Raw genomic sequence first — 13,883 nt, 5'->3', positions numbered from 1 at the left:
GATTCTACTGAACGTTCAAGATCATCAGAATCATCACCTATACCTTTAAGTTGCAGTGGTTGCTGAAATCTTCAGCTTCTTCTACCTCTGCCCGGGTCAAGCCTTCAAAATCATCGGGTTCATCAGACGACATTTTTTTGTGGGTGAAATATTACGAGGAGACGAGACTTACCTTCCATCACTCTTTTGAGTAAAATTGTCCCACAAAGATGACTAAAGTTTCAATAAATAAACACATTTGTTGATTAAGTTTCTACGAAAAATAATTTTAATAGTTATATAAATCGAATCAAGTGAAAACTGAACTTATTCCGGATAGTATAAGTTATGTCGCCGAGGTTCCGCCGTGTTGTTTTCGTATTTTCCAGGTGTCAGACCACCAATTACTCCCTCCAATTAAGAACGTATGTAAAAGTAGCCCTACTCTGACACAAAATAGTGCTTTTGATGTCATTGTTTACTTTAACTAACCCACATATTTGCAGAAATGAAACTTTTGGTGAAAGAGAAATATATTTAGACCATTTTGAGCCAAAATTCACTTGTCTATGAGTTTGCATTAAAAATTCAGGATTAATGCGCTCATAGTATACTAATTAAAGATTTCAAGAAAACCAGGGGTTATTTTTGGAGTACCTCTGTTCGAAGGTCAGTTTTTTTCTTAGAAGGCTTTAAAGGTATGTTGAAAATTGTCATGTAGAGAGCTGATACATGTACAATTCAGGATATACCTGGTTTCTATGAAGTTTAACTTAAGGTAAAATATTTAGAAAGCTGTAAAAATTGCAAAATTTGGTTGAACAGATAGGGATTTTTAACTGGTGGTCTGACACCTCCATAACAACATCAATTTCCGACTGTCTATTTTTTAGCGTTGGTTTTTATTATACGACCGCAAAAAAATTTTTGTGGTCGTATATTGGTATGACGTTGGCGTCGTCGTCGTCGTCGTCGTCGTCGTCCGGCGTCGTCGTCGTCGTCGTCGTCCGGCGTCGTCCTGCGTCGTCCGAAGACACATTGGTTTTCGCACTCTAACTTTAGTTTAAGTGAATGGATCTTTATGAAATTTTACCACAAGGTTCAATACCACAAAAGGAAGGTTGGGATTGATTTTGGGGGTTATGGTAATAACAGTAAAGGAATTAGGGGCCAAAAATAAGCTTTTTTGTAACTTCCAGACATAACTTGTGTGTTAGTGTATGGATCTCTCTGACATTGTACCACAAGGTTCCATATCACTAAAGGAATGCTGGGATTGATTTTGGGGGTAATTGCCTCCAAATTTTAGGAATTAGGGGCCAAAAAAGGGGCAAAAAACAAGCATTTTTCTAGTTTCATGACAATAACTTGTGTGTAAGTGTATGGATCTTTCTGAAATTGTACTACAAGGTTCCATATCACAAAGGGAAAGCTGGGTTTGAGTTTGGGGGTAATTGCCCTAAACGTTTAGGAATTTGGGGCCAAAAAGGGGCCAAAAAACACATTTTTTTCTAGTTTCCAGACAATAACTTGTGTTCAAGTGTATGGATCTCTCTGAAATTGTACTGCAAGGTACCATACCACAAAGGGAAGGCTGGGATTGAGTTTGGGGGTGATGAATCATAATGGGGGTTCAAAAAATTTTGGGGGGGGATTTATTTTTTTTTCCTTTTTTTTCTTTTTTTCCTTTTTTGTTTCTTTTAAAATTTTCCATTTTAAGTTGGTTATTTCTGATTTATATTTAAAATCAAATAATAATGATATGGTAGGAGATACACACCAAACAGGATGTGTAAATTATTATATAATAAGTATTGTGCAATAGCAAGAAATTTTCAATTGCACAGTATTGCACAATAGCAAGAAATCTTCAATTGCACAGTATTGCGCAATAGCAAGAAATCTTCAATTGCACAGTATTGCGCAATAGCAAGAAATATCCAATAGCACAATATTGCGCAATAGCAAGAAATTGTCAATTGTACAGTATTGCGCAATAGCAAGAAATATTTAATAGCACAGGATTGTGCAAAAGAAGATACTTCCTATAAATTGCTTATTTCTTGACCAATTTCAATGGGGTTTTATTCGTGATTTCATTGGGTTCTTTAATATGCTGAATCTAACCATGTATTTAGTTTTTGGATTTTGGGCCCCGTTTTTAAATTGGTCCACATTGAGGTCCAAAGGGTCCAAAATTAAACTTTGTTTGATTTCATCAAAAATTGAATTATTGGGGTTCTTTGATATGCCGAATCTAACTGTGTATTTAGATTCTTAAATTTTGGTTCCGTTTTCAAATTGGTCTACATTAAGGTCCAAAGGGTCCAAAATTAAACTTTGTTTGATTTTAACAAAAATTGAATTCTTAGGGTTCTTTGATATGCTGAATCTAAACATGTATTTAGATTTTTTATTATGGGCCCAGTTTTCAAGTTGGTCCAAATCGGGGTCCAAAATTAAACTTTGTTTGATTTGAACAAAAATTGAATATATGGGGTTCTTTGATATGCTGAATCTAACCATGTATTTAGATTTTTGATTTTTGGGCCCCGTTATCAACTTTGTCCACATTGAGGTCAAAAGGGTCCAAAATTAAACTTTGTTTGATTTCATCAAAAATTGAATTATTGGGGTTCTTTGATATGCCGAATCTAACCGTGTATTTAGATTCTTAATTTTTGGTTCCGTTTTCAAATTGGTCTACATTAAGGTCCAAAGGGTTCAAAATTAAACTTAGTTTGATTTTAACAAAAATTGAATTCTTAGGGTTCTTTGATATGCTGAATCTAAACATGTATTTAGATTTTTGATTATGGGCCCAGTTTTCAAGTTGGTCCAAATCGGGGTCCAAAATTAAACTTTGTTTGATTTCAACAAAAATTGAATATATGGGGTTCTTTGATATGCTGAATCTAACCATGTATTTAGATTTTTGATTTTTGGGCCCCGTTATCAACTTTGTCCACATTGAGGTCAAAAGGGTCCAAAATTAAACTTTGTTTGATTTCATCAAAAATTGAATTATTGGGGTTCTTTGATATGCCGAATCTAACCGTGTATTTAGATTCTTAATTTTTGGTTCCGTTTTCAAATTGGTCTACATTAAAGTCCAAAGGGTCCAAAATTAAACTTAGTTTGATTTTAACAAAAATTGAATTCTTAGGGTTCTTTGATATGCTGAATCTAAACATGTATTTAGATTTTTGATTATGGGCCCAGTTTTCAAGTTGGTCCAAATCGGGGTCCAAAATTAAACTTTGTTTGATTTCAACAAAAATTGAATATATGGGGTTCTTTGATATGCTGAATCTAACCATGTATTTAGATTTTTGATTTTTGGGCCCCGTTATCAACTTTGTCCACATTGAGGTCAAAAGGGTCCAAAATTAAACTTTGTTTGATTTCATCAAAAATTGAATTCTTGGGGTTCTTTGATATGCTGAATCTAACCATGTATTTAGATTTTGGATATTGGACCATAATAGGTGAATGTCCAATTTAAAATTTTTAAGTTCTTAGACCACATTCAATCTGTGTTAGAAACCTATGCTGTGTCAAATATTTAATCACAATCCTAATCCAAAGCTGTATCAAGCTTGAATGTTGTGTCCATACTTCCCCCAACTGTTCAGGGTTCGACCTCTGCGGTCGTATCAAGCTGCGCCCTGCGGAGCATTTTATTACTCTTAAAATAATAACACGGGATGACGACACTATCGAAATAAATTGAAAATTACCTTGAGAATCACAGGAATTTAATGACATACAACACGATACCAGAAACTTATTTATTTATTTACTTTCAGGCGATCTAAAAAGCGATAGAAAATTGAAAATTGATAAGACTAACCTACAATTTTTTATAAAGTTCGTTAATACCTTACTTGATCATTTATGTTCAATATTCTATAATTCTGCGAAATCCACATTTGGAACTTGTAAATTTTCTAATTCTAAGCAAAAACAAAAAAAGAAACTGGGAAAATTGAAAAAAGAATGGTTTAATGATGATTGTCATTTTGAGAGACAAAATTTCAGGAAACGTAAAAGAAAATTCAAAACAAATAGAACAAATCAAAACTTTCAAGACTTGAAAGTAGCTGAAAAAAAATACAAAAAAGTTATGGATCAAGCTATTCTTGATCACAAAAGAAAATTGTCAAAGAAAATTAAAAAATTAAAATCAAATAATTCACAGGAATTCTGGAAACTATTGAAAAATCGTAAACATAGGGAGCAACCAGACATTCCTATTGAAAAACTTTTTGATTTTTTTAAAGCTTTAAACAAGGAACCATATGACAAGCAAGACTTTAACATACCATATATTGACCCGAACGATATTAATCGTCTGAATGAAAGTATAAATAGGAACATTTCAAAAGACGAAATTAAAAAATGTATTAAAAAATTAAAAAACAATAAATCCCCAGGGGAGGATTTAATCGTAAATGAATATATTAAGTCAACAGAAAATATATTCATAGACATTTACGAGCAACTATTTAATATTATTTTCGTAACAGGTGTTGTCCCGGATAGTTGGCTTATTGGAAATATTAAACCGATTTTCAAAAACAAGGGTGACAAAATGGACCCAAAAAATTATAGACCAATAACAATTCTGAGTTGCCTTGGGAAACTCTTTACTGCAATTTTGAGTGAGCGATTAACTGAGTTTTCAGACGACTTTCTTATCTTGAATGAAAATCAATGTGGATTTCGTAAGGGCTATTCAACAACAGATAATTTATTCATAATTTTCAACTTTTTTGAAATTCTAAAAAACAAGAAGAAAAAAATGTTTTGCGCATTTATTGATTTTGAAAAAGCTTTCGATGAAGTTTGGCGGGATGGACTATGGTATAAGTTGCTAGTGAATAATATGAATGGTAACATGTATAATATAATTGTAAATATGTATAATGGTACAAAGTCCTGTATTTCTTATAATGATTGTAAGTCAGAATTTTTCCCTTGTAGTAACGGTGTACGACAAGGGGAAAATTTGTCTTCTTTTCTTTTTGCCTTATTTATGAACGACCTTGAGTCATACTTATCAAACTGTAACTTAAACGGACTGAAAACGATTTCTAACGAAATTGAACTCAAACTTAATACATATTTAAAATTATTTGTAATTTTATATGCTGATGATACTGTGCTAATGGCAGAATCACCTGCAGATCTCCAATGGCAACTTGACTCATTTCAAGATTATTGTTCTATATAGAAACTGAAAGTTAATGCTGATAAAAGTAAAATCATGGTTTTTTCTAGAGGAACACTTCCAAGGAACCTAAGTTTTAACTTAAACGGAATAGAACTAGAAATAGTGAACAGTTTAAATTATTTAGGGATAGAATTGGCCAGGAGTGGGAACTTTAAGAGAGCGAAATAGTCCATAGCCAACAAAGCTACTAAGGCTTTCTATGAGGTTCTAAAATTAGGCAGAAATCACGGCCTTGCAATCAAAACACAGCTCGAATTATTTGATAAAATGATAAAACCTATTTTACTGTATGGGTGCGAAGTATGGGGATTCAGCAATAACGAAATAATCGAAAAAGTCCACTTAAAATTTTGTAAATTGCTGCTACATTTAAAATCTTCTACACCATCGTATATGATATATGGTGAACTTGGAAGATATCCTTTAGAAATTGACATAAAAAATAGAATGATATCATTCTGGGCTAAACTTCTTTCTGGAAAAGAGTCAAAATTGTCAAAAATTGTTTATAACTTATGTTATGAATTGTCATATGTGAACGGAGATCGGTTTTTATGGTTAGATCACATAAAAAATATTCTAAATGAATGTGGCTTAACATATATTTGGAACACACAAACTTTTATGAATTTGAATTGGCTGCGTCTGACAGTTAGTAGAAACCTTAAAGATCAATTTGAACAGAATTGGCACTTATCGTTAGAAGAATCACCCAAAGCTGTAAATTACAGAGTATTTAAAGATAAGTTTTGTTCGGAAGTTTACTTAGATATTTTAGATAACAAAAATGTTGTCGAATTTTGCAGATTTAGAACAACAAAGCATAAATTACCTATTGAAGCTGGTAGATGGTATAACACCAACAGACAAAACAGAAACTGTAATCTGATGTAGAAAAAAATGAAATCGGGGATGAATTTCACTTTATCTTGGAATGTCCATTTTTTGAACAGGAGAGAAAAATTAAATTAAAATATAGTTACACCAGACCAAATATCTTAAAGTATAAATTATTGATGTCATCAAAAAAGAAAACAAAGCTTATTAAACTTTGCAAATTTATCAAAATCATAAATAAATCTGTGTGTACTCCAGGCTTAATCTAGTGTGAAGCTACCCCTATTATTGTTGATCAAATGTCTTGTACTAATTGTATTTTATTATATATTGTATATATTGTACATATGTATTTCTCTATACCTTGTCAAAATGATGGTTTACTGAAAAGATATATATATATATATATATTGGATGCTCTCTTTGGTAAATTTACTAGAAAGTTGATGGGATCATTCTCGTCCGCCATGTTTGTTGTGGTCGTGATTTTTTTCACCTACGCTTCAAAAATTTACACTTATTGAAAATAATTTTGATAGTTTTATTATTTTGTTTCTTAAATTGAAATATGTTTTAACTATTGTTCTAACCATTCTACGTTCTGAGTCGTAAAACCATGCATATTGCACTCTTGGTTGTGATAGTCTAAATATAGAAATTCATGTATCCTTGAGGATACATTCGGCATCTACACCGGTGTGACACAAGGATAATTTCGGCATGTGCACGAGGGTGCCAAAAGGATGAAAGGCATGAAAGGGCTAAAACAGCAGTCTTTTTAATTAATTTTACAAGGTTGACATCACTTCTGAAAATATTCACAGTTTATAGAATTAATTAAGAGTGTTGTTTTCAATGAAAAATATTTTCAACAGTAGTGGTATCTGAGCTCTATCATATGATTTCTTTTTCAGATGTAACCTTGGATAAAGAAAAATTCTAATTACTGACATCTGGTGATTGCAATCAGTAATTTTACAAAGATGGAAGAATGTATTGATTCACAAACGACGAAAGATATTTTGATTTGTCCAATTTGTCTAGACAGATTCACAAAGCCAAAGTGTCTCCCATGTTTACATTCTTTCTGTGAGGGTTGTATTTTGACATACAGTACTTCAGTACTGGAGAAATTGGACGGGAAGGATCATATAAACTGTCCAGTCTGCCGAGCAACAGTTCAGTTACCAAAGAAAGAATGCACACCAAAGGAATTTGTAGATCAGTTACCTGCAAATTTCATCATAAATGGTATTTTAGAAAAAGAAAAGGTTACACGACCATGCATACCATGTGAGAGACTTGATATTGTATCACAAGCTGTTTTCATCTGCATTGACTGCTCAGACACTCTTTGTGATACCTGTCAGAAATATCATAAAGCAAATAAAGCATCTTCTAATCATGATATTAAACCAATATCTAAGCTAACGGATGAAGAAAGAAAACCTAAAGCATTCAAAAATATATGTGCTCAGCATTCTAAAAAACTGAAGTTATTCTGCAACAATCATGATGTACCATGTTGTACACTTTGTAAACCTTTAAGTCACAGAAAGTGTGACAATGTTGTAACTATTGAAGAGGAAGCAAACAAATTTTGTACAGATGTTAAACTTGAAAAGTTAAAAATGGATATAAGAAATGTATCAGATGATTTTAATACTCTTTTATCTCACTATACAGAATGTTTACAAAACAACGAAACACAGTATGAAGATAAACAGAAGATGATAGAAATGTCAATCAGTACTATTATTTCAAAAGTTAAAGCATTAGAAATAACAAAGAAAGCTGAACTAAAAAAATTATATGAGGAAAAGAAACATATTTTAGAAGATAGGATGGATACATGTACAAATTGTCAAAAAACTGTAGTTTCAGATAAACAGACTCTTGAAGTAAACATTGAAAAAACCTCTGAAGTGCAGGTAATGTTTGAGGCGCAAAAGATAGCTGGTCAAATTGAGAAACATAAACAACTCTTAAAAAAATACAAATTTGATGGTTCCAAAATTTTGATTGGTGGTGGAACAGGTATTCCAATATTGATTGACGTTTTTATAAACAGTTTATTCAAAATATCCGTAAGTAATGAAGATACAACCCTGAAACTCTTAACAGATGAGACCAGTCCAAGTTTCAATTCAAAGCAAAAATCATCTTTGAATCAACCAGTTGGATTTATTTTGAACCCAAATAAAGATATCAAAATCAGTAAGTACTTTCATAATATTACAAATACGGGTAGATATAAAAATACGCTATTTATTGAACGAAAATGAAGATCATATATAATTGAGTAAACTATAAAATATTCATTTGTATATATGGCAACATTGCAGCACTACCAGCTAGCTAACAGATAAAAATAAATTCCTGTTTCTGTCTCGTGGTGGTGGGGTACCATTTTTATGTAATTAGCCCAATCGTAACTACTCGGCCATTCTCGCTATGCAATACAATAACTTCTTCGTGCAACCAGAAAGGCCGAGTAGTTCCGATTGATAATTAGCCATGGTTCTAAAAATCTTTTTCCCTGGTGGTCCTTAAAAAATCTGCTGGTCCTTACTATTATTTCTCTGATTGAAAAATACCAAAATTGTGTCGGTCGTTTGCCAAATTTTTGTGTTCAAAACCTTCGAACCACCACTTTTCGAGAACTCTGAATTATTAGAGGAAGGAATAACCCGCTGGAATAAGTCACTTTTAAAGCTACATAAAACATCATAAGGACGAAAATTAGTGTGCTGATTATAACATAAGTATCTGAACTACTGAATCATATGTTAGTATTTTTTAAAGATGGTATTCAATACCGCAGTCGTTAATGCATCAGTCATTTGTTAAATCCATTTTGACTTCATGAAATAGCTTGATATAGCTATACGTCAAATTTTTGATAAAAAAATATATGATATGGTGTGTAAAATAAATGAAAAGGATGAGTTACTCGATGTCTCAGCTAATCACTCATACAAAAGAATTGAAGTGTCCCTCCCACCTTACCACTCATTAGGATATGAAAATAACACTATAATTTTGAGGTATTAGGAGCTGTTTTCTAGATTTTATTCATTAGGAACCCAAAAATATGAAATTCAAGGATGTATCTTAATACATGAAGAGCTATATGACCAAAAAGGACAAAATAAAAAAACCCATCAAAACTCATATAAGGTTGATTCATTGATTGTTGGTTGCTTAACTTCCAGTGGCAAATATTCCATGCATGTGCAGGACGAGAATATATTAACAATAAATACAATAGGTAGGTCCTGTAATAGAGGCCGTCCGGGATGAAGGTCAGGGTACTCTGACTGCCACTCTAAAATGAGGGTATATTGAGAGACCGTGGCACCCTCTCTACACGAGGCATCGGATTGAACGTCCCCAATCTGACCGGACGTGACTGCGTACCTGTACATCCCACACAACCAAACGAACCCCCACTCTGACAAGGGTTTTACTGCCAGTCGGAAAGAGATCAAAAGTGACAATTTTTCTATTCCCCATCGGCATCACTCTTGGGGGAGGGCTTATATAAGGTCAACTTTGACCTATGGTGTTAAATATCTTGAGATTTTTTAATAACTTTCAAATTGATTCACCTCAAATTTAAGAAACGTATGTTATAATTCATTTCAGAACTGAAGCATTGGCTACTGAGCTGATATCTACAGGGACTCAAAAGTCCACCATCAGCCATATGAGCCCAGTGCTTTTGAATGAAAACAACACTTTTGATTTCATGACTATTATATACAAATGAGATGTAAAGATATTTAGCTGTACGTTTATAGTAAGGATCAAAAAGGATTTCAATTCTGATAGGATTGTTTGTATGGTTATTCATTGCACGTGCATTATAATAACACTGATGAATTGATGGTTATAACAGAGCAGTTCTATAAAAAAAAACTTTTGACCAATTGTACAAGTCGAATTAATTCATTTTGGAGTGAAACACTACCAGTCAAGTCACAGTAATATCATATCTACCCCAGAAATAGATGACCTAAGCTGTATTTTACAGAACCTTTCGGAAATTTGTGTCCTATATGCTCTTCAACGTCGTACTTATAAATTTGGCCTTTTTAACTTTTTGATTCGAGCGTCACTGATGATTCTTTTGTAGATGAAACGCGCATCCGGTGTACAAAAAGATTAATCCTGATCTCTAGATTGAGTTTATATTCAATGGTTCCTTTACTGTCCCCCGCGCAACGCCTTGCAGGGGGGAGGGGGGCGCATAGAAATAACGGGCGTTCGTCCGGCCGGTCTTGTTAGCGTTCTCACATGTACAATTCATGGCAGATTTTTATAAATTTTATATCATAGGTTTATATGAGCAATGTCTCGGACGAGTTAGAAAATAAGTGCCGATCAATTATTTTTAAAAGAGTTATGCCCCTTGGAAACATTAATCATATGGAAAATTGCATCGTTAGCGCTCTCGTGTGTACAATTCTTACCAGATCTTTATGAAACTTATATTGTAGGTTTATATCAGCAATGTCTTGGACGAGTTCGAAAATCAGTGCCGATCAATTATTTTTCCATGCCCCTTGGAAACATTAATAATATGAAAAAATTGATCATTAGCTCTCTCATTTGTACAATTCTTGCCAGATCTTTATGAAACTTATATAATAGGTTTATATCATCAATGTCTTGGACAAGTTCGAAAATCAATTATTTTTAAAAGAGTTATGCCCCTTGGAAACATAAATTATATGAAAAATTGCATCGTAAGTGCTCTCGTGTGTACAATTCTTGCCTGATTTTTATGAAACTAATATTGCAGGTTTATATCAGCGATGTCTTGGACGAGTTGGAAAATAAATGCTGATCAAATACTTTTTTTAACGAGTTATGCCCCTTGGAAATATTAATTCTATTGGAAATCACATTGAATTTGATCTGAAGCATTTATTTCTCTAAGATATTTATCAACAGTTTTAAAGAACAAAAAAAAGTGTTTTTTTTTTTTATTTATTGCCATTGATCCTTGGATAGATAAAATATGTGCAACACGGGGGACATTGGAACTGTGTTCTTTTATATATTTAGAGTTACAGCTATGATCAACAAACTTTGAAGATAAAACGTATATATGTATTTAAAGTCTTGGTACAAACAAAATAACAAACAAGAATAAACACTACATTACATAGAATACTCATAAATAGTATTATCTCCGTCTGCAAAACACCAACTTAATTTAGATAATTTTACATGTATATCTTTCAAGAGTCTTGTTTCACTTCATCCTCTGGCTAGATCTATACTTAGTATGTGTCACACTTCAGCATTGTAGTAACACATTTTAATAAGGTCTAAGAAAACATGTCAGTTTCCTGCCCCCAACCATAAAAAAGATAGGGTCAGTCAGTTGTGATTCTCTTTTTTTTTTTTTTATCTATTTGGGTATCGATAAATTTGGAAAATTACATCATGTTTTCTCAATGTTGTATCCCGACTTACACAACACACCCGGTAATCCCCACTTGTACAATGGTACATTTGTAAGTTCTAATGTTACGACAACTTTACCACTCGATTATGGTCAATCTAATTAGAAAAATGGAACTTCAAATTGAGATGCATGATTTGTGACACTATTTTTTCTTTACTTCAGTATTAGACCTATGTTGCATGCATATGATAAATTTTAAACCAGTTACTTTGATGATTTTGTAACAATAGAATAACACATACTTAAAATGTCAAAAATAATTCCAGCTTGTCTAAATTTGACTTTATAGATGTCACATTTATTATATTTTATTACCTTATTTACAGAACTAGTTATAGCAGAAATGATATAAGTTCAAGAATTTTACGAACAAGTCTCATCAAAGCAACATGATTGAAACTCTGTAAAAGCTCATACTTAAAATCATACGTAATTTGGAAAAGTGTTTATAGTAAAAAAAAACAATTTTGTATTGTCTTTTGCATGAAAGCAAAATAAGATTGAAATGCCAAACATAATGGTTTCTAATTTTTTACAGCGAGATATTTCATCATAATGTTGTAAAAAATAATTACAAAAAAGATTTTTAACTTGAAATCAAAAAGTTTTTGATTAGTATTTTGATGACTCTCAAACTGACTAGTTCAGATAAATCTGTGAACAAAATTCATCTAGATCATTATAGATTGACCATGATAAAAACTTTTATTTGATTTTAACAAAAGTTTTTATAACTAACACTTGGAGTGAATGATATACTGCCATGACCTTGTCCATCTGTTTGTCTATATATCCGTAATTATCCAGTTATAATTTTAATGTTTTCTTGTTCAGGTGGTTTCAAGATTGGAAATACAACCTCGGAGCAAAAATCCCCAGGCTTTTCCATACAATCACGGGCAACACCAAAATCTACTGCAGACATCAAATTTGGTCAGACACCAAAGGCAGCTGACAGCACAACTCCTGCTACTGGAAGTGGAATCAAGTTTGATGGACAAACAGTTTCTGCAGTAAAAACAACCACAGCTGAAGCATATACTGGCAAACCTCCATTCATCGGTGGTTTTAAATTAGGAAAATTACCAGAGTCTGACAAGAAAAAACCAACATCAGGAGCAGTCAGTTTTGGACCGATTGTGTCTTCTACTTCTGACAAGAAAACTGAACCTTCAAAGCCAGATCAATCTACACCTGAATTCAACAAGTCTACTTTAAGTGGTTTCACCATCCAACAAACAGCTAAATTATCTGATTTCAGTTTCGGTGGAGAGACTAAGCCTAACACTTCCAAACCAGCTTCAACATTTACCTTTAAGTCCAGTGCTCAAATTACTACTGCCCCACTTCCCCTAGCTGTTACAGAAACAGCTAACAAACCAGTAGCATTTCAGGCTAGCACATTTTTTGGGTTTTCATCAAGTATCATTAAACCTGAGCCTGCTAAGAAAGATGAAAAGAAAGAATTTGGAAATCAGTTTAATCCGAAAGAAGGAATTTGGAAGTGTAATGGATGTCTTATGTGTAATAACGGTGATTCTTTAAGATGTCCAGTCTGTGGAACACTTAAACCTGGAGTTACTAAAGAGGGGGTTAAAGCTGCAGATCAGCCTCAAAAGAAGGATGGAAAGAAAGGATTTGGTGATTTGTTTAAACATAAGGAGGGTAGATGGAAATGTGATGGCTGTCTTTGTTCAAATAACAGAGATGTACTCAAGTGCCCTGCCTGTGGTATCATGAAGCCATGTGTTAAAAGGGAAGACCTACCAAAAGAATCTGAAAAGTCCTCAGCTTTCGGAAGTTCCACTGGTGGATTTAATTTTGGTGGAAAAGGAAGATTCACTTTTGGAACAGCTGGCAAATCTGATACTAAAGCTGGTTCTGGATTCACATTCCCTTCACCAGATGTAGCAAAGGAAAAATCTGAATCCAATCTTGCCTTCGCTGGTTTTACTTTCACAACAACAAAATCAGTTGCAGAGAAAAATAAACCAGATGCTGCAGCCAAAGGTTTCAACTTTACATTACAACCATGCTTTACACCAGAAAAGAGCAGCGGTAAAGTCAGTTTTACATTTTCACCATCAAAAGATGGCCTTTGAAGAATAAGATTTAAGATTTATTTTCTCGACTCATATAAAGCCTTCTTCTGTAATGAAATAAGGAAATATGCTAGATATACTTACTGCAACTTTGATAAGATGATTAAAGCGGTACATTTTTTCTCCTAGACAACATCTATATACGTTTCTTCAATATAAGTTTTCGACAGGTTGTAGGCATTCCTATGGGCACCAATTTTGCCCAATTAGTAGCAGACTTGTACCTGTATTGTTATAAACCACAACCAAC

General features: G+C 33.0%; 1 protein-coding gene across 1 annotated transcript in view; it reads left to right on the top strand.

Annotated features, from left to right (window-relative positions):
* Nucleotides 1-13,883, top strand: part of LOC127702710 (uncharacterized) — a 241,411-nt gene that overhangs the window by 15,434 nt on the left and 212,094 nt on the right. The window contains exons 2-3 of the mRNA XM_052207002.1: nt 6,967-8,269; nt 12,366-13,589. Of these exons, the coding sequence (XP_052062962.1) occupies nt 7,036-8,269; nt 12,366-13,589 (2,458 nt within the window). The 5' untranslated portion in view covers nt 6,967-7,035. The remainder of the gene's footprint in view (nt 1-6,966; nt 8,270-12,365; nt 13,590-13,883) is intronic.

The sequence above is a fragment of the Mytilus californianus genome, unplaced genomic scaffold (genome assembly GCF_021869535.1).
Source record: "Mytilus californianus isolate M0D057914Y unplaced genomic scaffold, xbMytCali1.0.p SCAF_5, whole genome shotgun sequence".
In the NCBI taxonomy this organism is placed as follows: Eukaryota; Metazoa; Mollusca; class Bivalvia; order Mytilida; family Mytilidae; genus Mytilus; species Mytilus californianus.
Note: the sequence above shows the minus strand (reverse complement) of the source record. Positions and strands in the feature narration are given on the sequence as shown.